Source organism: Muscardinus avellanarius, assembly GCF_963383645.1.
Source record: "Muscardinus avellanarius genome assembly, chromosome: X".
NCBI classification, from domain to species: Eukaryota; Metazoa; Chordata; class Mammalia; order Rodentia; family Gliridae; genus Muscardinus; species Muscardinus avellanarius.
The window spans coordinates 20,075,853-20,103,789 of record NC_137792.1 but is presented as its reverse complement, the minus strand read 5'-3'; the positions used below and the strand labels follow the sequence as shown (position 1 = coordinate 20,103,789).

Genomic DNA, 27,937 nt, shown 5'->3' with positions numbered 1-27,937 from the left:
TTTATTTTTTTTTATTTAGAAACAGGGTCTCACTTAGTTTCAAAGGGCCTAAGTAGCTGAGCCTATTTACGAACCAGGATCCTCCTGTCTCAGCACACCAAATCTGGAATTACAAGCATGCGCCACCACGACCTGCTGCGACTTTATTGTTAGGTCTAACACTACAGTAATGTTTTTTATGTAAAGGTCTTCTCGCTCAACTTTTTAACACATCAGCTGAGGGGGGGGCCTCTGCTCACCAATCAGACAGCCTCACAAGGTCTCTCAGACACACTGATTTACAAGTTTCATCACTTTGTCTTGAACTTTCCCCAAATTCAAACTGCCTTGCCTCAGGCAATTTACCCTCATTTTAACACATTCTTCCTTATTTATTGAAAGTCATTGAGGGTATCTTAACATTTTCCTCATATGATTATAAGGAACAACTTGTAAAATACCATGGTCAGCCAGGTGTTTTGTGAATGTGTGTAATCCCAGTACTTGGGAGGCTAAGACAGGAGGATCTCAGGTTCCAGGCCAGCCTTGGGTACTTAATGAGGCCCTTCAGAACTTAGTGAAACTCTGTTTCAAAACACATAATAGAGCTGAGGATGCAGATTGGATATAGAATGCCTCTGGGTTCAATAATTAGTAACACAGATGTAAAAAAATTAATAAATTATATGGGAAGAAGCAATATCTTTACCCACTATACTAAAACAGAGGCTTTCAAAAACATACTCAACTGATATTTGGGAAATAAGATGGACAGTGATCCCGAAGTCTAACTTATTAAGATTTAATTTTCTCTACATTTTTAAATGAAGTAAGAAACTCAAGGCATAAAGCAGTCACTAATACCTAACAAAAGAGAAAATGAAATGAGCAAAACCATTATAGATCATGTTTTCTTTTTTTTTATTCTTCCATTATCACAACTGTTTTATTGTGGGATTGGTTTGTATCTCCAAGAAAACCCCTACTGTGGGTCACAGTTTCTTGTCTGGATCAAAGCCTCAGACTTCAGTAGGAGTAGGAGAGGTTATGGGAAGTGGCCATGGAACAAGCATGGCTATGGCACTGCTGCCAGGACGGGCTGCGGCTTCAGCTCGGGCTCTCTCTTCTTCGTCTCTCAGTGCTTCTTCATATTGCTCGGAGAATGCACTAGGAACAGTACCCTGGATCCGTGCCCAAAATTCTAGGACTTTCATCTTGGTGGTTTCAGTGTATGCTTTTGGGCCCCACAGGAATTCATAGCTTGGAGGTTGACTGTCAGGAACCTGCTGGTACACCAGATATTCTAGCCTCACAAAATCTTGGGTTATCAGCTTCCGGGGCTCTCCATAGATGCGGTGCTTCCTCCCAGGATAGACTTTCATCGTCTTCAGGTAATTCCACATCTCTAGCTCAGTAGCGCAGTTGCCCTTGGTGAAGATAACACCCAAGACGGTCATCAGGAGACCTGTCTTGGGCATCCCCTTGCCAGCACGAACCCTACCATTGTTGGGGAGTTTTAGTTTGCTGACAAGGTTGTACACGTGAAAGGTTGAGTCGATTTCCGTCAGGTCAACTGCAAAGGCAACCTGGAGGTGATGAGCAGCTCTTCTAAGGATCTCATCAAACCGGTCTTGGTACTCTTGGTCCATTACCTGCAGCATGTCTTCTTTGGTAATGCGCTGTCTCATATTATACTTGTTGAGTATGAACTGCTCCAGCAAATACACCGTCTCAGCTAGAGAATCATCCTCAGTGGAGGGTGGGATCTCGGAGGAACTTTGATGCTGTTCATCTCTGCTGTCATCACCCTCATCACAACGTGTGGCAAGAACATCTGTAGAAGGGCTGGTGCTGGATGGCATGCTGCAAGGCCCTTGGGCAGTGCTACTTGACTCCAAAGTAGAAGAGCTCTGGGAAATATTCTCAGGAAGAGTAGAGGAAGAGGGTGTCTCCTCTTCCACTGCTGCAGTGGGTTGTGTTTCCTTAGGGCCTTGGAAGTCATGTCGGGCATGATGGCGTTTCTGATGCCTGTGCAACTTACCCTTCTGACCCCGAGGCATGATGGCTGTGGTCAGGAATAGTAGGCAGGGAGTGAGTAAGAGAACAGGTTGGGAGGGCCCACTAGAGGAGGGAGGTTGGGAAGGCGTGTAAACTTTCAGCATGGAAATCCCACCATAGCTCTAAGGAAGGCTACATTTGTAGTTTACCCTAGGAGAACTGCAATAGGAACCCACTGGGCTCCTGTTCACCTGACCTCCCTGTCCTTTTGAAACGTTTTTGAGGGACAGAGAGTGAACCCTTGCCTGGAACTTGCCAGCCCTGCCTCAGGTACTCTGGGGTGAAAGCAGAGGCTGGAGGTTTCCCAAGTTGTGGGGTCCTCACTTCACCTTCAAAACATTATGTCAACTGGATGGTAAGCCATGGGAGACCCCTCTGCTACACTGATGTTGAGATTAAAACAAATCTCCCTGGGTCCCAAAAGAAGGGAGGAAGGTATGGTGTAGCATTCCCCCTTTCCTGGCTCTGCAGTCTCTTCCCTCATAGTAAGGACAATAACACCCCAAAGAATCCTCCAAGTGATATGAGAAAATCTCTTCTGACCTTACCTGGTCTTGGTCTTCGAAGATTGAGAGGAAGGAATGGATTCAGTGTTGTTCCAAGTGTTCTTTGTTGTGTGGTTCCCTTCGACTTCAGAGCATTCACTGTACCCTCGGACCAGCCTGGAAATCCTGGCACTACTGACCTTAGGGCACAACTCTCAGGCCAAGTCCCTCACTCCTTTGTGACACCACAGACTATGTCATACTATGTCAACAATGCCCAGGTATCCAGGGGTTACAGCAAGGATGGGTCCTTATTTGGTCCTCTCATTTCTGAGGGTAGAGAGTTATCTAAGTTTTCTCTCAGGATAGTCATTTTAACTTCTGGTTGAGACTTGACCTCCTTCCTTTGCTTATACACAGGCCCATCTCCTGTGCTGAAGGCTTTTATGTTCCTGAGATCCTTCTTATAATGCTTAATCTGACAGAAGTCTCTGTGAACTGTCAGTTGTCTGGGCTCTTTGTTCCCCTTGATATCACTAGTATTTCCACATTTGATTCTTGGAAGGGTATGGGACACCTCTTTTTCTCTACTGTACCAAAATTCTTATTCCCTGAGACTCCCCTATATGTGGCTAATTCTGTCTGTGTCCTACCAGGAATGATTCAAGCTACTTTGGTCTCTGTTTTGAGGAATGTTGTGTTCTCAGTGTTCACTCACTGTCCTAATTTTGACTCCATGTAGTACCTGAGGTTCCTTTTCCTATTTATTTTTAAATGATAATAAAGCAAGAAGAATATTTCTATTTTAATTTTAATCAATCAATTAATTAATTAATTGGTGGTACTTGGGATCCTGGAAACCCTTCTACCTCTGGGCTACCCTCCCAGATCTATTTTTATATTTTTATTTGGACAGGGTATATTAAGTCAACGAGGCTGGCTTTGAACCTGCGTGATCCTCTTCCCTCCACCTCCTAAGCATGGGGATTTCTACCACGGGCCACCATGCCTGGCCTCTATTTTTTAAAATTTTAAGTGATAATAAAGCAAATAAGAATATACATAGTAACGGGGCATCATATAATGTCTTGAAATATATATATATATATATATATGTATATATATATTGTGTAATGTTTATATCAGTAATACACATCTGCCTACTCACATATTTACCATTTCTTTATAGGTAAATATTCAAAATAATTGTTCTAGCTTTCTGAAATGTTATGTACAGAATTGTTATTTATGGTCACAATATAAGTTCAATAGCACACCTGAATGTTTTACTCCTATCTAACTGTAACTTGATATAATCTTATCTAATTGTAACTTAGATCAATCTTTCCTACCACTCTTCCTTAAGTCTGGTATCAAGAATTCTAACTTTTGAGATAAATTCTTTCAGATTCCATAAATGAGTGAGATCATGAGCTACTCTCTCAAACAATACTCTCACTATGATGCAAAACAACTGAGCACAAAACTTAGAGTAAGGGAGATGTATTTTCTCAGTTTGTTGGAGATTTCAGTGTTTAGTGTATGTCAGGTTGGATCTGCGGAACTCAGGGCATGGGGGAATGAAGCAAAGAGAGTGTGATTTGTGAGAGAAAAGGGAAGAGAGTGAGAGAGAAAGAGAGAGAGAGAAATTAAGGACTGTGCTTTCACATCCTAGAACCTGGAAGCACATATCTATAACTTGTCTTCTCTCTATATCTAAACAGAAAGAGAGAGAGAAATTAAGGGCTGTGCTTTCACATCCTAGAACCTGGAAGCACATATCTATAACTTGTCTTCTCTCTATATCTAAACATAACTTCTCTTCACTAGCCAGATTGAGACCCTGATGTAACTTCTCAAATATACATCGTTTCTACAGAAATAAGTATTAGCCCAATGATTTTTTGAGTTCCCCAGTCTCCTGTGGTTTACTGATATTGACTTTGTGGGTAATGATATTGCCAATCAAAACCTTTCTTTATTTATGTCTTACATTTATTTGGGCATTTTCTTTGCTAATTCTGTGAGCTCTGTATTTCAAAACAGTACTTTGTGTTTGAAGTTTGCTTTTATTACCTGAAACACATTTTTGTTGTACTGTGAATTGAATCCAGGGTATTCTCTCTCCAAGCTAAACTCCCCTAGCCTTTTTAGTTTTGAATCAGCCTCTCAACATGCTGTGTTGTTGAGAGTCTTGCTAAGTTGCTTAGGCTGGTGTCAAACCTGAAATCCTCCTGTCTCAGCCTCCCAAGTACTGGAATTACAGGCATGTGCCACCCTATCCAACTCAAAAATACATTTTGAAGTAATGGGTATAAAATCAATAAATTATTCAAGGTCTGCTTTAGGCTTATAATGGTGCAGTGGAAATCAGAGTCAGGGTTAAGTCTCTTTTCACTTCCCAGACATGTGAACCTGAGAAAATTGCAATTTTTTTTGTCTTCAAAGTGAATCTGATAAACAATCATGTAGGATTTAAGCACATATCAGTTATATTTAAATCACTGGACACAGTGGACAAAGTTTTGTTTTTTAATGAGTATCAGTAATTAGCTAAGATTATTTTGACCCAAGATGGTAAACCATTTCTCAACAAACTTGGTCTTTAGAAAATGCAAGATTAAACACCATAGAAAGGCACACCAGCTGAAAAGGTGCTGAGCAAATGACACTAAGTAGTATATCCCCATCAAAGAATATTCTATAGGTTGGGTTTGGGGTTGATCTTACCCAGCTATAGGCAACTCAAAGTTTCCATTTTTTGTCAAGGACCTACCACCTCTCCTCCTAGATGCTATGACCCATGGCACTTGTTATTTTTCATTACACTATCACCACCCAAAACTGAGCATTCTAAGATTAGCTAATTACATTCTATGCAAGCCAGTTAACATGTCCTTTTTTAAAATTGATTGGTGCATTGTAATCATACAGCTTGATGAGTATAGAATGGTAAAGATGTACATGCTCACATCACTTACTTTTCTTTCCCCAATTTCCATTCCCTTCCCTCCCACTCCCTCATTATGTTTAGTGACTGAACTTGATAATTTTATGAATATACATCATGACAATTAGAGTGTTTCCCTTTTGAAATGTCCTTTTAATGGATCAGAATATGGATCTCCCAGCCCAGGAAAGGAGGACAGATCAGTGGCTCAAGGACATTTAATCTCAAGAAAATAGGGCCCATATTTCTCAGAAACTCCCTGAATATCAAGTGTATAGTTTCTGCATCATGTTTGCCTACACGTAGGCACAGATCATTTCTATTGCTGCCATAGGTGAGGATTTCTTTCCAGTACACTTACCAGTTCCAAAGGAATGGTAAGATTTATTTCCCATCCCTGACTTATTTTAGCAACTCAAAACTAAGGTGCTCTAAACTGAGGTGCACCTTCTGAGGGTCTAACCCTTGCTCAGCATAATAGAGCCTCATTCAGCATGGCATGCATTTCACTTGAATTCCCTCCTCTTGAGAGACTTTCAGTTCCCAAAAGTTTAAAAGTACCTTCATCAGATAATTTACCCTTTGATTTCATTTTAAATCTTATCATCTTCATCCCTTCTGCTTACCTGTGCTCATATTTTAGATAGTATCTCTATACTCCTTTTTATTATGACTGCTGCTAGATTCTAAAATTTATGATAACTGGATGAATTTATTTTCTTACTATTTCCAATCCTGTCATGGAGACTTCCAAAAAAAAAGATGCTTAACTAATATTTGGAGAAAATAGTTAAAAAGTAAAACAAAGGATGAGTAAGAATTTCACTTTATTAAGATATTGATTTCTTGTAAACGTTGAAGAAAATTCAGTATATTTCATTTAATATTACAATCAAGTTAAAAAAGAATACAGTCAACCATAAGTTCATTGTACTATTGTTGTTTCAACATTTCATGTTGTCAACACTTGCTTAATAAGGTTCTTTCACATTTCCATAAAATTATCTCCTATCATGTTATTGGTTGTGAATCATAAAGACAATATGTTCTGTGACTGTGTCTTATAAATCCTAAGACTGTAACTTTCAAACCCATATACAAGCAGTGAATGTGAAAGTCATGTCACTGACAAGTTATATAATCTGCAGAGTAAATTCTCAACAAAGAAACATGCTTTATAAATAACAAATTAATAACTAAAATGAATAACAACTAATAAAAATTATAAGGAAAAAAGAGACAAACATTTTATTTTGTTTTTTTTTCCCAATGTTTTTAAATTTGTTTTCTCCAAGCCATATTACCCTGCACACTCCAAAAAAGGTTGACTCCTCTTCAAATATCAAGTAAAACTCTACCTAAGACCCAATTAGATCTGAAAGGAGTTCTGGTATAGGGTCTTATAGCTAATCTGAAGCACAGAATATTCTCACAAAGAAACACACTTGACAACAAATTAAGAAAAAATGAACAACTAAAAAGGTGTAAGTTACACATATATAACAAAAACAAATATTTTGTTTTCCTTCTTTTAAAATGTTTTTGTTTTCTTTTTAACTTCTTTTTTTATTTTGTTTTTTCAAACCAATACTAGCCTTCACACTACAGAGAGGATTGACTCCTCTTCAGACATCAAGTGAAAACTCTACCTCAGACCCATCTAGATATGGAAGGAGCTGTGTGATAGGGTGTTATAGCTAATTTGAATCACAGTAAATTCTCAGCAAAAAACACAGTTGACAAAATTAATAACAAAAATGAATAAAAATTTTAAACAAGTTACAGAATGACAGGAAAAAGACACATTGTTTTATTTTTTATACATATTTTCTACAACCCATAATAGCCTTCAAACTCCAGAGATGGTTGACTCTTCTTCAGACATCAAGTGAAAATTCTACCTCAGACCGAACTAGATCTGGAAGGAACTGTGGGACAGGGTGTTATAGATATTCAGGAAAACAATACATTCTCAACAATGAAATACACGTTACAAATAAAAATTAATAACAAAAATAACAACAAAAATTATGAGTTATACATAAATGAAATAAAAAGAGACATTCTTTTATTTTAACATTTTTTTGTATTTCTTAGATTTTAGTTTTTTAACTTGCTTTTTTATATGACAGGGAAAAAAGAGAAAAACATTTTATTTTTCCTGTTTTTTAACTTGTTTATTTATTTATTTTTTCAAACCATAAAACCTTCACACTCCACTCCTCTTCAGACATCAAGTGAAAACAGTAACTCAGACCCAGGTAGATCTGAAATGAGCTGTGAGGTTATTATAGGTAGTCTTTAGCAAGATCTATTCTCACCAAAGAAACACACTTCAGAAATAAAAAATTAATAGCAAATATAAATAACAATTAATAAGAGCTCTAAGTTATGCATATGAAAATGAACAAGAAAGACAAGCGTTTTGTTTTCTCCAAGCCATACTACTCTCCAACACTCCACTCCTCTTCAAGCATCCAGGGAAACCTCTACCTCAGACCCACCTAAATGTGGGAGGAGCTGTGGGACAGGGCACTATATCCAGCCCTGGCCCTACCAACAGCGCCAGCTCCACCCATAGCTCGCTCTCTCTCCTCCTCCAAAGCCTCTTCATACAGATCAGGGAAGGAACTAGGGATAGTATCACTGATCTTAGCCAAAACGTCCAGCACTTTCATCTTGCTGGTTTCAGCATAGGCTCGGGGACCCCACAGGAATTCATAGACTGGAGGATCGCTGTCAGGCACTTGGCGATACTCCAGGTACTTTTCCTGCACCAAATCTTTGGTGATGAGCTTCCAGGGTTCCCCAAAGATTAAGTGCCTCCTCCCGGCATACACCCCCAGTGTATTGAGGAATTCCCAGACCTCTTGCTCAGTGGCACGGTTGCCCTTCATGAAGATCACCCCCAGGAGGGTCATCAGGAGACCCGTCTTGGGCAAGCCCCTACTGCCACTCAGACTGCCCTCACTAGACAGGCCCAGCTTACTGACAAGGTTGTAGGACTGCGCGCTAGGGCTGACTTTCTTCAACTCCACGCCAAACACCAGCTCCAGGCGCTCCGAGGTTCTCCTGAGGACCTCTGGGAGCAATAGCTTGTATTTCTTGTTGATAACCTTCAGCATATCTGCCTCTGTGACGAGCTCCTTGGTTTTGAACTTCTCCAGCAGGTACTGCATCAGCAGGCTGGTCTTCCTGGTGACAGGATCTCTGCGCACACGCGGAGTGGGAGGTGCTGCCCCCGAGGCACTGGAACTTTCCTCCCCAGCGGCACCTGCACCTGCACCTGCACCTGCACCTGCACCTGCATCCAGATTCTCGGCCTCCACTTCAGGGCTTGTATTGGAAACACCTGTATCAAGAGAACTAGAGGGTGGAGCTCCCTCGGTTTCCTGGGGAACTCCAACAGGAGAGGAAGGAGGAGAGCCTTCCTCCTTCTCTGTGGTGGCCTGAGCACCTCTGAGGCCCTGGGCCTCCCCATGCTCCTGTTGGCGCTTGGCGCGGGAACGGAGCTTACTCTTCTGACCCCGCGGCATGATGGCTGGAGTCAGGGACACCAAGCCGGACAGCCTGCAAGGCGGCAACCTGGATGGGGGAGAACGACCGTGAGTGCCGTGCTCAGGGCAAGAGCACCTTGGCTTAGAGCCAGGCCCTTCTGGAGGGTCTGCCAGGGGTGGACCCTGCTTGGGAACTCACCAGGCTCCTGCTCTCTGGCAGCCTGTTTGCCAAGAACCTGTGGAGGAAGTTAGAGTGTTAGGCCCCTGCATGACTGCCTGCTGAGTTTGGGACCTACTGGTGGCCAGCAGTAGTGGCCCTTTGTTGAGGGGTCAGAGGCCAATCAGGGTACCTCCAGCACCACCACATCCACTGTTTGCCAAGTGCGGACCATAAGGAAACACTGCACATTTCCAGAGTACTTCCACAGTGCCAACCCAGGAGGAGGAGGAGGGGAGAAAGGGGTGGGCGTGGCCAAGGCCACTTCACTCTGGGACACCTGGCTCCTAGGGATGAGGCAAGGGCACTCCTTTGCCAGGGGAGGTCGGTTCCCACCGTGGCCAGTCCAAACCGCAACTCTCGCCATGACCTGGGGCTGGACCCCTGCGGACAGGCTGCCCAGGACCAAACAGGCCGAGTTCTGGGGCCTTCCCCACCCTCATCCCGAGTTTGGGGGCAGGAGTCCACTGTCTTCCCCTCGGTCCTCTGATCAACTCTACAGGGCCCAGGTGTCCCTCTGTGCCGGCCCCGATGCCCCAGCCTGCGACCTGAGCCCCTCGGGTAGTGGCCGGCCTTTGGGCCTAACTACTCTCCGCGGACCCTGAGACCAGCGCAAGCCGCTTCGTGTCCCCGGAACGCCTCCTACTCCAAAATCACATTCTGGGTTCTCGAAGTTTACCGGGTGCTTTGATTTTACTTTTTAATAATTCAGGGTGCTTACCAAACCACCGGACACTTCTTCGATGTGTCTCTCAGGTCTTCTGTAGCGGTCCCTCTCCGGACAAGGCCTCAGGCCCAGAGGGGGCGAACAGGAAGTCAGGGGTTCTACTTCCGGTCCCCCACCCTGGCCTTCCGAGTACAACAACCCGGGTGCGGCTGTGTCATTCCTCCTTTGTTCTTGGGGAACCGTGTTCCTAGAGAACTCACATAAGTTCTTTACCTTACCTTTGTATGGGCTCTGTGGTTTCTCTCTTGGTTGAGATGAGTCAACCGTCTTCAGGCCGAGGATCTCATTACACTGAGATTCTTGAGATAGTAAGTAGTTGAAAGCTGAGTTCAACATCCATGCTTAGGCTCTCCCAATACAGGTGAATCTGTGGGGTCCCTTTTCTTGGATGGATGGTGTCTTCTGTCCTCATTATTTGTCTTACGTGGATGACTTGTAGCTACTTGCCCACCTCCCTTCTATTGACTTGAGGCCAGACCTTCCCTAAGACTGAAACTTTCTCCTGAGACTCCTGATAGCAAGTACTGACACACTGCTTCCATAACTACCTGGTCCTCCCAGACTTGGCTATGGCTTGTAAGTTAAGTGTACATTGGGGGGGGGGGGTTGGAGAAGAGTCTGTTATAGTCCTATATCTTTTGAGTTATGTGTTACCTTTGTCTTCACTCAGGTTCTCATGCTGACTTCTGCCAAAACCTGGGATTTCAACCTCTTCTGATATTAAATCATCTCCCTCCTGCAAAATCCCCCAGAAAGAAAATGTTTAACGTCCTAGCCTATTGAAATGTTTCAGTAATTCCCAAATATTTTGTTTGATTTACAAGAGTTTATATAATATGGACCTTAGTCTTTATTTTTTTCTCACATTTGATCTAATAGGCCACCAACCTGGCTGGTCATACAGTGTTTTGATGGGGCTTTAGGTTTGCCCTGTATGTTCAATTTCTGTTGTGCAATTGAATATTTCTGTTTCTTTATGGACCCTTTCAGTCATTTATATTTTGCTAAGAATTCTTGCCGCAGCCTGCGACCTGAGACCCTCGGGTAGTGACCGGCCTTTGAACCTAACTACTCTCTGCGTACCCTGAGACCAACACAAGGGTGTTTGGTGTCCACTGGGGTGCGTCCTCACTGCAAATCACATTCTGGGTTCACAAATTTTTGGGGGCACCCCCATCGCAAGTTTGGTGGCAGGGAGTCCACTGTTTTTACCACGACCCTCTGATTCAACTCTTTAGGGCCCCAGATGTCTCTCTGCGGATCTGGATCCAGCGGCCTGGGGCCAAGGTCTTCATAGTGATACCTAAGAGGGAAGTAAATGTCCTTTGTGCCCAACTGCTATACCCAAGTTTTCTAGGAACCAGTAAGAGAAATTTACCTTGGTGTTTTGTTTTTTGTGGGTGTGCCAATTTAACTCTGGCTGTTTACGAACACTCCTGATAACTACTGTAAGGCTTCTCTCAGCCAATTAGAAGTTATGCCTTAGGTCCAGGCCTTACTCCACTAGTGGGAGAATATTAAGTCTGGGTATTCTACTTCTGGTCCCACCCACTGGCCCTCCAAGTATGTGGGGTGAGGGGTTGAGAGGGCGAGGGGCGGGGCTGTGTGAGGCCTGCTGCTTTCTGGTGGTGAGATATTCTAGTCACCTCCCATAAGTTCTTCTCACTGGCTTTGCAATAGAGCTGGAAATTCTCCCTCTGGTGAGGTTATTCAGTGGGCCTTAGACCAAGGGTCTTATTTCCTTGAGACTTCTGCTAGGAAGTAAGGTGGAGCCTGGAGACTATTGTCTTCCAAGACAATAAGGGTAGGGTTACTTGGGGGTCCCTCTTCTTGGGTAAATGGCACCGTTTTCCTTTTCAAATCCACTCCCTTTTTCCCAGGCATAGCTTGAAACATTCCTGAAAAGAAAATGAGGATCCTGATAGTTATGCTTGAGGGCCTCTCTCTTTCTTGACATCATGACATTTTCTAAAACCCCTGGAATCAATTCTTACCCTTTTTGTTATGCAGTCTCACCATTCCTGTTCTATTTTAGCCTCCGTCTTGTATATTTTTAAGATGATGATATATTTTAAAGCTGGTCTTCATCCACTAAAGAGGGTTCAGATTTTTACTAATACATTATTTTGAGTCATGCTGCTTTTACCAACCCAAAAGTTAATGCTGTACTGGTATTTCAGGCACCTGCATTCTGATGCCCTGCCTTAGATTCCTTCAGCAAGGGAATTCCTTTTCTCAGGCATTCTGGACCGAAGTAAAGGGGGTGAACTCTTGTGTGTGTGTGTGTGGATGTGTGTGTGTGTGTGTGTGTGTGTGTGTGTGTGTGTGTGTTAGTTACTGGGGATGGAACCTAGGGCATTACACCCCCAGCCCAATTTTTTTATTTTGTATACTTTTGTAATACTGGGGATGAAACCCAGGGGCATCCTACCTCCGAGTTACACCCCAGCCCTATTTTTTTTTTTATTATTCGTTATTTTGAAACATGGTCTCACTGAGTTGCAAAGGGCCTCACTAAGTAGCTGAGGCTGTCTGAGAACTGCGATCTTCCTGTCTCAGCCTCTTAAGTGCTGGGATTATTAGCATGTGTCACCATGCCCAGCTTCCTGTTTTTTATTTTTTATTTTTAAACAAGGTCTCACTGAGTTGCAAAGGGCTGAGCCTCAGTAGCTGAGGCTGTCCACGAGCTGCAGCCCTCTTGTCTCAGCCTCCCAAATGCTGGGATTATAAGTATATTATTACCATGCCTGGCTTCCTGTTTTTTATTCTTTATTTTGAAACAGGGTCTCACTGATTTGCAAAGGGCTGAGCCTCAATAGCTGAGTCTGTCCATGAGCCAAGGTCCTCCTGACTCAGCCTTCCAAATGCTTGGGATTACAAGTATGTGCCACATGCCTGGCTTGGGCTGAACTTTAAAATCATTCCCTGACCTGTAGTCTCTCTGCTTTGTATTACACATATGTTTGCACTTTATGGCATACCATCAGGCAAGCACTAGTTTAACAGCAACTAAGTTTTCTTCAGGGGTTTTTCATTTTGTTACCTTACTGACATGTATGAGATTTTTCTCTGTTTATTCCTTCTTTAGTTTTTGCCAGGGCTGTGTTTTGGCATGGGAAACAGCATCCCTAGCTTTGTTGTCTTCTTGAAAGCTATAGATATGACATTGTATCGGCAAATAATTTGAGAATTGACATTTTTATAATATTTCCCCCTGAATTAATCTAATATACTGCCCTATTTGGGACTCATCCCCTCCTGCCAACTCTGTCAGTAAATCTTTATAGTCGCCACCATAAAGATCTTATACATTTCTATATTTCATTGAAAGTTCATTTAGATATTGTTACAGTTTAAAATGCTATATTTTTCACTACATTTTAATTAGTTATTGAATTTTGTGGCTAGGCTTCTGATTATGCTCTAATGATTTTCTATATGCTTTCTTTTTTACTGTCCTTAGGTATTTGAATGTCAGTTACTTTGGTATCTTAATATAGGATCATATTGTTACAATTACCTCTCTTTATTTCCATTTCATTTATTATTTGTGCAAGATTTTTTTTGCTGGCTATACAGTCCAATCTAGATTGATGTTACTATACCTTTGTGTGTTTTCAGACTTTATTATTTATTTTTTAACATTTCACTTTTACATATGTTTGTTAATGATTTTATGATACAAATATTTTATTCTAGTATGTTTACTAAAAGTTATAACCATAGACTTGTATAAAATTTATCTTAAGGGCCTTTCCTTTACTCTGGAACATGATCAAATGCTTTTTCTTATCTATCTGTTATTGTAGTAACACTCCATTTTTTCTAATGTGATATCTTTGCATTCCTTGTATGCAGCACACTTATTAATTTGCCACTCTATTGGATATGCTGTGGTACTATTTATGATATTTGTGTCTTAATTTGACATGAGTGTTCTTTTATCTGTCCTTTTTTTTTTCAAGAAGAGCTAGACTGTTAAAATAGATGAGTAATTTACTCCTTGTTTTAGGGTTTTGAATAGTTTTAGTATGGTGCTTAATTTTTCTTTCATCATTTGATTAAAGGATTCCCTAAACATGGCTAGTTTAGAAACATACCAAGGATACCTTGGGTTTATTACATTTTTAAATTTGGATTGTTTAATTTTTCAGTTTTTATGAGACTAGTCAATTGTATTTTACAAAATTTTCTAACTTAATTGTTTTTTTAATTTACAGGCATATTCATAATAAAATGAAATTATCATTGAAATTTATAAATGCATACATCAGTACAGAGAATAGGATCATAAACCTAATACTCCTGGTATACAACACCAACAATTCTCAATAGTTACGGTAAAAATCTTGATCAAATGAAAGTGTATTTATTTATTTATTTATTTGTAGGGGTTTATATTGTGCACTTCCTTTAGGAGATACATAGTAGCTCTTGTAGATATCTTTCTGGTGATATTGGTCTTCATTCAATATCATTATCCTGATTGAGAGGCTACAGAATATTATTTCTATGCTTTGTTTTTACTGGCTAAAATAATTTTAGATGTAGAACCTTTTTCTTCTTCATCATTTGTGATTCTCATGTAATGGTAATGACATTTATTTTTTAAATTTATTTTATTGTGGTACTGGGGTTTGAACCCAGAGGCATTCTACCTCTGAGTACACCCACAGCCCTATTTGATTCTTTATTTTGAAACAGCATCTCACTAAGTTGCAAAGGACCTAAGTAGCTGAGGCTGGTGACAAACTGCAATCTTCCTGTCTCAGTATCCCAAATGCTGAGATTACAAGCCTGTGCCACCATGCCCGGCTCTGGTAATGATATTTTTGTGTTCTCTTTTCATCTTTAAATTTCTTCTGTAGCGATATTTTGTAGAATTTTAATCACTATTATAGTTAGATATAAAACATCCCCTGTCGAGATCATTGATGAATGTTTGGAGTTGATGTAATTGAATGTTCAGAGTTGTAATCCCAGCAGTGGAAAAATCTGTAATGGATTTATCTGGGTGGTGCCTAGGCCAGTTAGGTGTGATTGGAGGAGGTGGTCCCTGAAAGTGCAGCCTTGGGGATTATATAAACATGGTACCTTGTATCCCTCCTTGCTCACTCTTGCTTCCTGCCTCCATGATGTGAGGAGTACAGCCCATTTGCTTTCCCTCTCTCTGCCTTCTACCACCATGCCCTGAGATCTGTGGTTGCTGGCCTCACATGGACTGAACCCAAACTGTAAGAAAATAAATCTTTCTCTAAATAGTGTGATTAGTCGTTTAGATTATATCTACAAGAATGATGAGCAGAACAGTTATCACTTCATTTTTGCTTCTTTCTATTATAATTGGTAATACCTACAAAAAGTATTATATATTTTCAAAAAACTAGCTTTTATTAGTTGGCTGTACTTTCTTCTAATCCATCATTTCTGCACTTAGTTCAGTATGTCCCACATTCTGATTGCAATGTACTCTTGTTTCTATAGATCTTGAATGATTTGTACATTTTTTTGGTATTAATGATTGAACTCATGGCTGTAAACATATTAGATCAGTGCTGTGCCACAGAGCTATATCTGTAGTCCTGGATGTTTTAAATAGTTCACTTTTTGATAAATATATTTAAGGCTATATTATCTTTCTGGGTTCCAACTGGGCAATTTATCATAGGTCATATTATAAAGTTTTATATATTGTCTTCAAAATTTTTTAAAGTTGAACAAGTATACTATTAAACTTATTATTTTATATTCACATATACATAAGTAACAGAAGTTAAGTACACACACACACACATATGTGACAGAATTTTTCCTAAGAAAGTAAGGGTGATTTAACATGAGAAAATCAATCACTATAATTGGCCACATGTAAGAGTTGAAGATTATCAAGGAAAATACTCTAAACATGTAACTCAGATATTTGAATGCTGGGAATTGTTTACTTGAGAAGTCAGTCAAAGATATTTGAACAAAACAGTGTTTAGCTATTTGACAATGACAGTCACACCTGTATGATAGAGGAATAAAAACAGTTTTGTTACTGGGATTAGGAGTTGTAGTTCACAGCATGAGAAACCAAGGTTGAGCAATATAAAGGAAGCTGGAGCAAAGAGGAGGAAGGTGCAAACTATGAGCAATTCTTTTATCCTCTGTTCTGAATTTCCACTGTTGCCACCTTATAGCTGAAGTGAGCTGGCATCCAGCTCATGTACAGAACATAAAAGAGTCAGACATTTTGTAGTGGAAGAAGGAAGAGGAGAAGTTTGAGGAATGAACTTGAGGGCAAATAAGTCCATACCTGGCAAACCATGTGGACAAAGTAGATGAGAAAATACTTATACCTAATGTGAAACAGAATAGTGCTTTATAAGATTACTTATGATAAAAATGATATCAGAGAAGTAAAGGATAGCTACAAAAATAACAGCCACAACAAGAGCAATATACATCAGATGTAATTTGGAAACACTAAAAGACTTTAAAACTGTGAAATAGAAAAGAATACTAGCCATCACCAATTTTATTAAAGTATTTTTAGCAAAGTATATTTATTTTGAACATTTAAAAAAATTTTATTGCTGCATTTTAGTCAGACATTGTGATGAGATAAAAGATGGTGGAGACATACATGCACACATCACCCAATTAGCATTTATGCAATTCCCACCCTATTCCTTCCTAATCCCTCCTTCCCATGCTTGGTTAATGATTGACTTTGATATGTTTTTAAGTACATCATGTGCTTTAGAGAGTTTCAGTCTTTCCCCTTCCCATCCCATCATTTATTTTGCCTTATTTGCTCCTCTATAGAATCTCTTTCTTCATCTACAATTCTTCCTGTTACTCATTTCTCCCTAGCTTTCACATATTAGGAAAATCATACAATTTCTTATTTTTTGTGACTGGCTAATCTCATTTAGCATAATGTCTTCCAGTTCCATCCATTTTCCTGTAAATGATGTAAATGTGTTTTTCTTTTAGGCTGAGTAATATTTCATTGTGTACATACCCCACAGTTTTGTAATCCATTCATCTATTAATGGGACACTTTGGCTGGTTCCAAGATGAATGTGGTGAATAGTGCAGCTATAAACATACATATTGCATGCATTAGTTTGGTAGTGTGTTTCCTTTCTTTTGGATAGTTACTCAGAAGTGGTATTGCTGGATCACATGGTAAGTTCGTTCCCATTCTTTTGAGGATCCTCCATACTGTTTTCCAAAGTGGGTGCACTAATTTGCAATCCCACCACCAAAGTTTTAGAGTTCCCACTTCTCCGCATCCTCATCAGCATTTGTTGTTTCTGTTTTGAATGATTGCCATTCTAGTTGAAGTTAGGTGAAATCTCAGGGTTATTTTGACTTGCATCTCTTTGATTGCAAATGATGATGAACATTTTTCCATGCATTTATTGACCATTTGAATCTCTTCATGAAGTGTCTATTTAATTCACTTGTCCACTTTTTGATTGGGTTATTTGTGTTCTAAGTGCTGAGTTTTTTGAGTTCTCTGTATATTCTAGATATTAGTCCTCTATTGGAGCAGTATTTGGCAAAAGTCTTCTCCCATTCTGTTGGCTCTCGGTTGAGGTTCTTCACAGTTTCCTTTGCTGTACAGAGGCTCTTCAGTTTCACGCAATCTCACATATTGATTCACCTTTTAATTTCTTGTGCCTTTGGGGTCTTATTGAGAAAGTGTTTTTTATCTGTGCCTATGTGTTGCAGTGTTGGACCTCTTCCCTCTTCAAGGAGCCTCAAGGTCTCTGGTCTAATTTCCAAGTCTTTGATCCATCTTGGATTGACTCTTGTGCAGGGTGAGAGAGTGGGATTAATTTCCATTTTTTTGCATATGGTTAACCAGTTTTTCCAACACCATTTGTTGAAGAGGCTATCTTTTTCCAGTGTATGTTTTTGGTTCCTTTGTAAAAAAATCAATTGGCTGTAAGTATGTGGATTTGTTTCTGAGTCTTCTATTCTCCTCCATTGGTCTACGTATCTGTTTTTGTGCCGGTGCTATGCTGTTTTTATTACAGTGGCTTTGTAGTATAGTTTAAAGTAAGGTATTTTGATTCCTCCTCCATAGTTTTTGTTGCTGAGAACTACATTGGCTGGATCCAAGACCCTTTTGCTGAATTTTAGAGGCCAGACCTTGGAAGGTCTGTATGATTTGCTCTATTTTGCTCAATTGATTAACCTAAGAGCACTATTTCTCCCTTAAAATGAAACAGGTACAGACCTTTTCAGCCATAAGGAGATCCAGGGTCCTTCTGTTTGGTTAAGACTACTTTGGCAAGTGAGGAAATTTAAGGCAAATAGCCTCAGTAGATGTTTCAATTGCCACTTCCTCACTAAGCTGTGCGAATTGTTTTTTAGGGCTAGGCTATATCCCAGTGCACCTCCTGATAAACCTAAGCTTGTGAGGGAGGCTGCTATACTAAGCCCCACCAGCACAGGTAAAAATTCATCTCTTTCTTGGCAAAAGTTAGGGTGATAGGAGATATTATTGAGAATTTCTGAATAGCTGTATAGAGTAAGCTAGAGGGAAAAGCATGATAGGAACACAGGGGCTCTCAGTAGTAGCATTAGTGCAGGTATTTAGGGTTTTTTTTTTAACATAATAAGTAAGTGCCTAATGGGCTGGATAGGGATGTAGAGGAGATAAAAGTAATGTTATTTGAGCATGGGAAATCAGAATTATCAACCTGGAAGGTGTACCAACCAAGTCAGGTTAGGCCCATAGAATGAATAGGAAGGTATTGGGTTAATTTAAATATCAGAGATTAGAACTGCCAGGATAGGGGATTGGTTTAATGGGACGCAAATAAAGGAGTCCTTTTGATAGAGGGTTTTATTAACATTTTGCCTTTGTGTCAGCTATGTGGAGAAAAAGGAGAAGGAGGAGAAGGAATAGAAGTGAGTTTGGGGTAGGGCTTTGCATTGAAGGGTATAGAAAATAATTGGGCCAAATCAGTGGAGGAGATCTCTCCCCAGGAGGGTAATAGGACAGTGGTGAATGACTACGTCTATCTCTTGAATTGCTATTGCTTAGTTTAATTTTTCTGTATCTTCTTGACTCCATTTAGGAATGTTGTATTTATCTAGAAAGCTGTCAGTTTTTCCATATTTTCCATTTAGTTGGAGTATAATTTTTCAAAGTAGTTTTTGATAATCCTTTGGATTTCTACACTGTTGGTGATAATATTTCCCTTTTATCTCTTATCTTTGTAATTTGGATAGATTCTCTTTTTTTTTTTTGGTTAGGTTGGCTATTGGTTTATCTATCTTGTTAATTTTCTCAAGAAACCAGCTTTTGGTTTTGTTGATTTTCGGTATTTTTTTATTCTCTACTTCATTGATTTCTTCTCTGATTTTAATAATTTCCTATCTTCTACTGGCTTTGGGGTTAGACTCTGTTTTTCAAGGGCTTTGAGGTTATTTATTTGGTGATTTTCTGTTCTACTTATGTGGGCACTCAACGTTATGAATTTTCTTCTTCAAGGCGGCCCAGAGGTTTTGATACGTTGTATCTCTATTTTCATTTGTTTCTAGACATTTCTTGATTTTACCCCTTACTTCTACTTAGTAATTGAACCAGAGACATTCCAGCTCTTCGAAGAGGGCATAGGTCCAACAGTGAAACACATAGACAGAGGCAAAAACTTTCTCAACAAGACACCAAAGGCACAATAAGCTAAAAGGCAGATCAGTATGTGGGATTGCATTAAATTGAAAAACTTCTGTAAAGCAAAGGAAACTATTACAAACCTCATCGGAGAGCAAACAGAATGGGAGAAAAAATTGCCAACTATTCTTCCAGTAAAAGACTAATATTTAGAATAACCAGAGAACTCAAGAAACTCAGGACTAAGAAAACAAATAACCCAATCAAAAAATTGGCAAGTGAACTAAATAGACACTTCATAAAAGAAGAGACTTAAATGGCAAATAAACATATAAAAAATGTTCAAGATCATTAGCAATCAGAGAGTTGAAAATTTTTAAAAATTTTTATTGGTGCATTATATTCATACATCATATTGGGGTAAAAAACTTGTGTGTACATACATGTACACATCACCATTTAGCCCCTACCCAGTTCCCACCCCGTTCCCTCCCCATCTCTCCTTCCCTTGCTTGGCTTAGTGGTTGGCTTTGATATGTTTAAGTACATTGTGTTTTTTAGAGTATTTCCTTCTTCCTCCCTCCCATCTCCTCATTTAGGTTGTCTTGTTTACTCCCCTATAGGATTTCCTTTTTCATCTAGAGTTCCTCCTATGACCCATTTCTCCCTAACTCTCACATATTAGGGGAAGCATCTGATTTATTTTTTGTGACTGACTAATCTAACTTAGCATAATGTCCTCCAGTTCTTTCCATTTCCCTGAAAATGATGTAATTGAGTTTTTTCTGATTACTGAGTAAAATTCCATTGTGTACATATCCATTCATCTGTTGATGGACATCTTGGCTGGTTCCATAGTTTGGCTATGGTGAATTGTGCAGCTATGAACATAGATACACATGCATTAGTTTGGTAGTTTGGTTTCCTTTCTTTTGGGTAGATACCCAGAAGTGGTATTGCTGGATCAAATGGTAGATTTGTTCCCATTCTTCTGAGGATTCTCCATACTGTTTTCCAAAGTGGTTGCACTAATTTGCAATCCCACCAACAATGTATTAGAGTTCCCACTTCTTCACATCCTCACCAGCATCTGTTGTTGTTTGTGTTTTGAATGATTGCCATTCTAGTTGGAGTTAGGTGAAATCTCAGGGTAGTTTTGATATGGATCTCTCTGATTGCCAATGATGTTGAGCATTTTTTCATGCATTTATTGGCCATTTGAATTTATTCTTTTGTGAAGTGTCTATTTAGTTCATTTGCCCATTTTGTTATTGGATGCTTTGTTTTCTTAGTGTTGAGTTTCTTGAGTTCTCTGTATATTCTAGATATTAGTCCTCTATCGGAAGTGTAGATGGCAAAAATCTTCTCCCATTCTGTTGGCTCTTGGTTTAGGTTCTTGGTAGTTTCTTTTGCTGTACAGAACCTCTTCAGTTTCATGAAATCCCACATATTGATTCGCCTTTTAATTTGTTGTGCCTTTGGGGTCTTGTTGAGAAAGTGTTTATCTGTGCCTATGTGTTGCAGTGTTGGACCTCTGCCCTCTTCGAGGAGCCTTAATCTCTCAGGTTTAATTTCCAAGTCTTTGATCCATCTTGAATTGATTCTTGTGCAGGGTGAGAAAGTGGGATTACTTTCCAATTTTATGCATATGGTTAACTAGTTTTGACAACACCATTTGTTGAAGAGGCTATCTTTTTTCCAGTGTATGTTTTCGGTTTCTTTGTCAAAAATCGATTGGCTGAAAGTGTGTGGACTTGTTTCTGGGTCTTCTATTCTGCTCCATTGGTCTACGTATCTGTTTTTGTGCCAGTACCATGCTGTTTTTATTATAATGGCTTTGTAGTATAAAGTCAGGTATTGTGATTCCTCCTGCATGGTTTTTGTTGCTGAGAACTACATTGGTTATTCTGGGCTTTTCTTATTCCAAATAAATTTAAGGACTGATTTTCCTATGTCTGTGAGGAATGATCTTGGTAGTTTAATGGGCGTTGCGTTGAGAAAGTTGAAAATTAAAGCTACCTTGAGATATCACCTAACTCCAACTAAAATGACAATCACTAAAAACACAACACCTGGGCGTGGTGGTGCTTGCTTGTAATCCCAACATTTGGGAGGCTGAGACAGGGGGATCTCCTTTCACAGACAGCCTTAGCCACTTAGTGAGACCCTTTGCAACTCAGTGAGGCCCTGTTTCAAAATAAAGACTAAAAACTAGGGCTAGGGATGTAGTTTGGAGGTAGAATACCCCTGGGTGTCCATCCCCACTACTGAAAAAAATAAAAACTACAAATAACAAATGCTGGTGAGGATGTAGAGAAGTGGGAACGCTAATACATTGTTGGTAGGATTGTAAATTAATGCAGCCACTTTGAAAAATAGTATGGAGGACCCTAGAAGATTAGGAATGAACCTACCATATGATTCTGTAATACCACTTCTGGGTATTTAGCCAGAAGAACAAAAATCAAACTACCAAACTAATGCATGTTTATCTATGTTCATAGCATCACAATTCACCATTGACAAACTATGGTACCAGACAAGATGTTCATCATCACATGAATGGATTACAAAACTATGGGTTTTGTACACAATGGAATTTTACTCAGCTATAATGAAGAACACAATTACATCATTTGCAGGGAAATGGATGGAATTGGAGGACATTATGCTAAGTGAGATTAGTCAGTCACAATAAGTAAGAAATTGAATGCTCTCCCTAATAGATGGAAGATAAGGAGAAAATGTGTCATAGAAAGAACTTTAGAAAAAGAAGGAGAAACTATAGATGAGCAAATAAGCTGACCTAACTGAGGGGATGAGAGGCGAAAAGAAGGAAATTCCCTAATGTACATTATGCTCATTCACAAACATATCAATCAGTAAGCCAAACATGAAAAATAGGGAGGGGCAGGGACTGGGGTTGGAATTGGGTAAAGGTTAAATGAGTGATATAAATTAGTATCCCATTTACATATATATGTAGATATATGACCACAATGCACCAATAAAACATTTAAAAAATAGAAATAAAAAATGAAAATTATGTAGGGCTACAATGCACTAATAAAAACATTTAAAAATAGAAATAAAAAATTAAAATGATGTAGGGCTACAAGGCACCAATAAAAAAATTCTAAAAGTATATTTGTTAGAAATTAGCAGTAAAGCCATTTGGTCCTGGGCTTTTCTTTAATGGCAGATTTTTTATTATTTAATTTCATTACTTGTAATTAGTCTGTTCATGATTTCTGTTTCTTTGTGATTCAGTCTTAGTAAGGTATATGCACCTAGAAATGTATCAATTTCTTCTAGGTTATGAGATTTTTTATTTTTTTATTTTTTATTTTTTATTTTTTATTTTTACTGGTCAATTGTAGTCATACATCTTAATGGATTACAAGATGGTAGAGGCCTATGTGTACACATCACTCAATCAGCCCTGCTCCAGTTACCACCCATTTTCTCTTCATTTCCTCTTTCTCACATTTGGCTTATTGACTGATACATTTATGAATGTGCATCATGTACATCAGATAATTTTTCTCTTTTCCCTGCTCATCCTTCTCAGTTAGGTCACCTTATTTGCTCATCTATGATTTTTCCTCTTTGTGTTTAGAATTTCTCCTAATACTTTTTTCTCCTTAGCTTCTACATATTAGGGAAAGTATCTGATTTTTTTTTTTTTTACTTTTTGTGTCTGACTAATCTCACTTAGCATAATGTTATCCATTTCTTTTTTTTATTGGTGCACTGTATTCATACATCATAGTGGGATACAAACTTTTGTAGACATACATGCACACATCGCCCAGTCAGCCCCCACCCGATCCCCACCCCATTCTCTCCCCATCCCTCCTTCTCATGCTTGGCTTAGTGGTTTATATCTAGTATTATAGCAATTTATCCCAAATTAAAAATGATAATTTCACATAACAGTTTCATTTGTCTGATACCAAGCTTTTGATGACTTAAAGATAACATTTTAATATTTCTTTTTGCTTTCTTTCTTACCAGATAATATTTTTTTCTTTTTTTTAGGTGAAACTATCATATATTTATATATTTATTTTTCAGAAAAAAAATCTATCCTAATATGGAATATGGACTCTAGATACCCAAAATGATCTTGAAAAAGAACAAAGATAGAAGATATATATTTTCTGATTTCAAACCATATAAAGCTACAATAATTGAAACAGTGTAGTACTGTTCTAGAGGCAGATATATGAACCATTGGAGTTAAATAAAAGCCTAGAGCTAAATTCTTCCCTATATTGTCAAGTTATTTTTGACAAGGTTTCCATGAACATTTGGTGGAGGAAATAATAATCTTTTAACTAAATATTGTTGAAAAATAATAATTACATGAAAAAGAATAAAATTGGACCCTTACCTAATCCCATATATAAATATTAACTCAAAATAGATAAAAGACCTAAATATAAATCTTAAGACTGTAAACTTTTAGAAGAAAATCTGGGTCATAAACTTCACATCATTGAAATTGGCATTGATTTCTTGGATATGATTTCTATGGCACAGGCAACAGAAGAATATACAAACTCCCTAAAAAATAAAAAAATATTGTATATCCAAAGACAATGTAAACAGAGTTAAAAGTTACTAATAGAATGGGATAAAATAATTCCAACTAGACATCCTAAAAATTACAACAATTAAGGCAAACAATACAATTTAGAGATAGGTAAAAGACTAACATAAATAATGAATCTCCACAGATAACCAATCTTAGTTGTCTGTTGGATGGAAACTCTTGTTTCTCTGGTTCTGGTGTGTGTGTTACCTATTTCTTCTTTGTAGTTAATCTCTTTGAGTATTTTCTCTAGCGCTGGTTTTGAAGACATAAATTCCTTCAGTTTCTGTTTGTCATGGAAGCTTCTTATTTTTCCATCTAATTTGATAGAAAGTTTTGCTGGGTAGTAAATTTTTGGCTGGAAGTTGTTTTCTTTCAGAGTTTCGAATATGTTACTCCAAGCCCTTCTGGCTCTCATGACTTGGTTTGGGAAGTCTGGAGTGATTCTAATTGGCTTGCCTCTGAATGTCACTTGGCCCTTTGTTTTTGTTGCCTTTAAGATTCTCTGCTTGGCTTCCACATTGGTCATTTTGACAATTATGTGGCGTGGGGATCCTCTTCTCCGATACTGTCTAAAGGGAGTTCTATAAGTTTTCTGGACCTGTGTATCAACCGCTTGCTCTATGTTTGGAAAATTTTCTGCTATTACTTCCTTGAAGAGATTGTTGATCCCTTTGGTTTCACTTTCTTTTCCCTCCTCTATTCCAATTATTCTTAGGTTAGCTCTCTTAAAATGGGCCCATATTTCTTCAATGTCAGATTCCTGCTGTCGGATATTTTTTTCTAGATTAGAAACTATGCGTTCATTTTTGGAATGAACATCTTCTAAGAGCGAGATTTTGTTCTCCATGTGGTCTAATCAGTTGTTCGTGCTTTGAATTGAGGCCTTTACTTCATTAATTGCATCCTTTATCTCTTTTTGGCTCTCTCTGAGTTCTTTTCGAAGCACCTCTATTATTTTTACAGTTATTTCCTGATTTTATCTTCTAGAAATCTCTGATTTTCTGTTTTATTGGGTTCTGATGTTGTGGGATTGTGGGCATTCATTGCTCCAGTGTTATTCCTCTTTCCCATGATTTCAGAAGTTTATGCCTTCTCTGGGTCACTATGACTTCACTTAAGGTGCTCTGGATCTCGAGTCTGTAGTATCTCTGACCCCACTACTCCTTTACTGAGTTGTATCACAGAGTCTCCGAACCAGGGAGTCGATAGAGGCTGCTTTAGACTATGGGGGGGTGCCAGGTTGCACGTTCTCCTATGGTGTGATATCTCTGCCACCACCACTCCCCCACTGGGTCAAGTCCCAGGGATTACAGTAATGGGATTTCTCCTCTGTGGCCCACAATTTGACTCACTGTTCTTGAGTATGCAGATGTAGCTGTACTGGACTCGTTGAATTCGCTGCTGCTGCTGCCGGTGGCAATATGGCGCCGCTGCTATGCCCTCGGCCGTGAGGCTGGCGTATTTCTTCTTGGTTTTGAGTTCCACTCTGCGTCTCAGCAGCGTGTGCTGAGCTCAGCCACTGGGAGCTTTAGATTCTCCCTGCACCGAAAGATCCCACCTGGCTGTTCCGCAGTGGCTCACCTCGGCTTGCTGTAGCCGTCCGGTAAATTCGCTGCTGCCGCTGGCAGTATGGCACTGCTGCCGCGTCCTTGGACAAGAGTCCGGTGTATCTCCTCTGTGGCTCTGAGCTCTGTTCTCAGTCCGCTTTCTCTCTGGAGCCTGGTGATTTTTTTGTTTCTCTGATTATGGTGTTTTCTGGCTATGAAAGGCGCTGATTTTGTGGTAATGGAGATTGGTTGTTAGCAGGGCCCTTAAGCCCCGCTTTTCTCGGTTGCCATCTTCCCGGAAGTCCTAGTTTATGAGATTTTTTAATGTATAAATGTTTTTTTTAATAGTCTTTAGTGATTATTTGTATTTCCATGGTGTGAGTTGCATTATTATTATTATTATTATTATTATTATTTTATCTGATTATTTTCTTTTTCTTTATCTATATTTTCAAAGAACCATCATGGGTCAGCACAATAATTTCCATGGGTTCGTGGCTTCCATGGTGGAAAAAAAATTCAACACGAGCCAGTCAGAGATAAAGGCAGAGGTTTAATTCAAGTAAAGCAAAGATACATGTTCAGGGGAAATGCAGGCCACCTTGAAAGCATGAGAGCAGCTGCAGGAAGAGAGGGGCAAAGAATAGTCAAGAGTGTCCAAGAGCTTCCCAGAGCTGCCAAGAGCTGCCCTGAGCCCCTCAGATCTATTCTTTTTATAGGGTCCAATAGAGAGTGAGGTCAGGGGCAAATGGGATGGTGGGCTCCTTTGAAGCTTTAGGGTAACAAATGGTGGGAATTCCTTTTAGATAAGAATTCCAGAGAGTGGAGACATTCAAAGCCAGGCATGCAGGGTTCTTTAACAAAAGGTTTAATTTTTTTTTCTGGGAAATATTCCTGGAGGCACCTGAAACTTTGACAAAAGGTGAAGCTCTCTCAAGTTTAATTGCCTCAGGAATTTCTGATGTGGAGCCAGCCATTATGATTTAAAAGTATGGGCCTGTTTTTTTCAAGAATAACCAAGCTCTGTTGAAATGAAACCAAAGATTATGAAGTTTTGTAGTTTTTAAAACCATATTTTCTTTTCCTTCCCAATGTGGACTACTTTCACCCTAAAATTTCATTTCTTTTATTCTACCTCATCAGAACCAGCTCCTTGTTTTGTTGATTTTTTTGAGGGGGGGATACTGGGGATGGAATCCAGGGCATTTTACTTCTAAGCTACACCTCCAGCCCTATTTTTATTCTTTATTTTGAAACAGGGTCTCACTGGGTTGCAGAGGGCCTCACTAAGTAGCTGAGGCTGTATGAGAACCATGATCCTCCTGTCTTAACCTCCCAAATGCTGGAATTATAAGCGTGAGTCACCATGCCGAGCTTGTTGATTTTTTTTTTTTTTTGTGGTACTGGGGATTGAAACCAGGGGCATTATACCTTCAAGCTATACCCCAACTCTATTTTTATTCTTTATTTTGTGACAAAGTCTCACTAAGTTGCAGAGGGCCTCTCTAAGTAGCTGAAGCTGGCCTTGATTCTGCAGTCCTATCTCAGTCTTTCAGGTCCTGGGATTACAAGCATTTGCCACCACACCCAGCTGTTGTTGATATTTTTAATTTTTATTATTTCATTTATTTATATTCTAATATTTATTCCATGTTCTGTACACTGCTGGATGGAGTATCTGAGGAGCTCCTTCGAGAAAAGGCACCTGATTTTAATACATTGCACCTTCTGAAAGAAAAATATAATATTAGAATTTGGGAGTATCATGCTTCGGTGGAAAGACATACTCAAAACAAATCTATGCATAACTTTGGGTCATGGAGAATACTGATACTAATTTAATCTAAGACATAGACCAATAAAAATACTAAAGATAAACCATGGTCATGTGTAAAACAATATATTTTGTTGAAAGCTCAATTAGAATAAAACTGATATTAAAAATGAGGAAAGGGAGATAATAATAGTTGTAATTTTCCTTTACTTTTTTAAAGGAAGTTAAATTTTATTTTACTATAGTTTGGACATAGAACAGTAAACATCTTTATTATGTGAGCTAAGTTAGAAGAGAAGAGGATCTTCTTCTTCTATGCCTTGCTTTTCCTTAGATAAAACTTTAGCTCTTTGCCCTGTAGCACATAGTGCTCTGCTGGGCCACACTGACCCAGTCTTGATGCAACACAGACAAGAAGCATGTTGTGCTAGAACTGTTTCTCTAGAAGACTACTGATTTTTTTTTTTTTGGTGGTACTGGG

General features: G+C 39.2%; 2 protein-coding genes across 2 annotated transcripts in view; both read right to left on the bottom strand.

Moving 5' to 3' along the window:
- Positions 1–998: 998 nt before the first annotated feature.
- Positions 999–2,039, bottom strand: LOC308278804 (melanoma-associated antigen B5-like; the record flags this gene model as incomplete). Its single annotated transcript, XM_080718817.1, has 1 exon — positions 999–2,039. The coding sequence occupies one exon, from the start codon at positions 2,037–2,039 to the stop codon at positions 999–1,001; it is 1,041 nt and encodes a 346-aa protein (XP_080574943.1).
- A 5,937-nt stretch (positions 2,040–7,976) lies between these two features.
- Positions 7,977–27,937, bottom strand: part of LOC308278803 (melanoma-associated antigen B18-like) — a gene marked incomplete at both ends in the record, with an annotated part of 33,141 nt that continues 13,180 nt past the window's right edge. Inside the window, 1 exon segment of the mRNA XM_080718816.1 lies at positions 7,977–8,237. Within this exon segment, the coding sequence (XP_080574942.1) occupies positions 7,977–8,237 (261 nt within the window).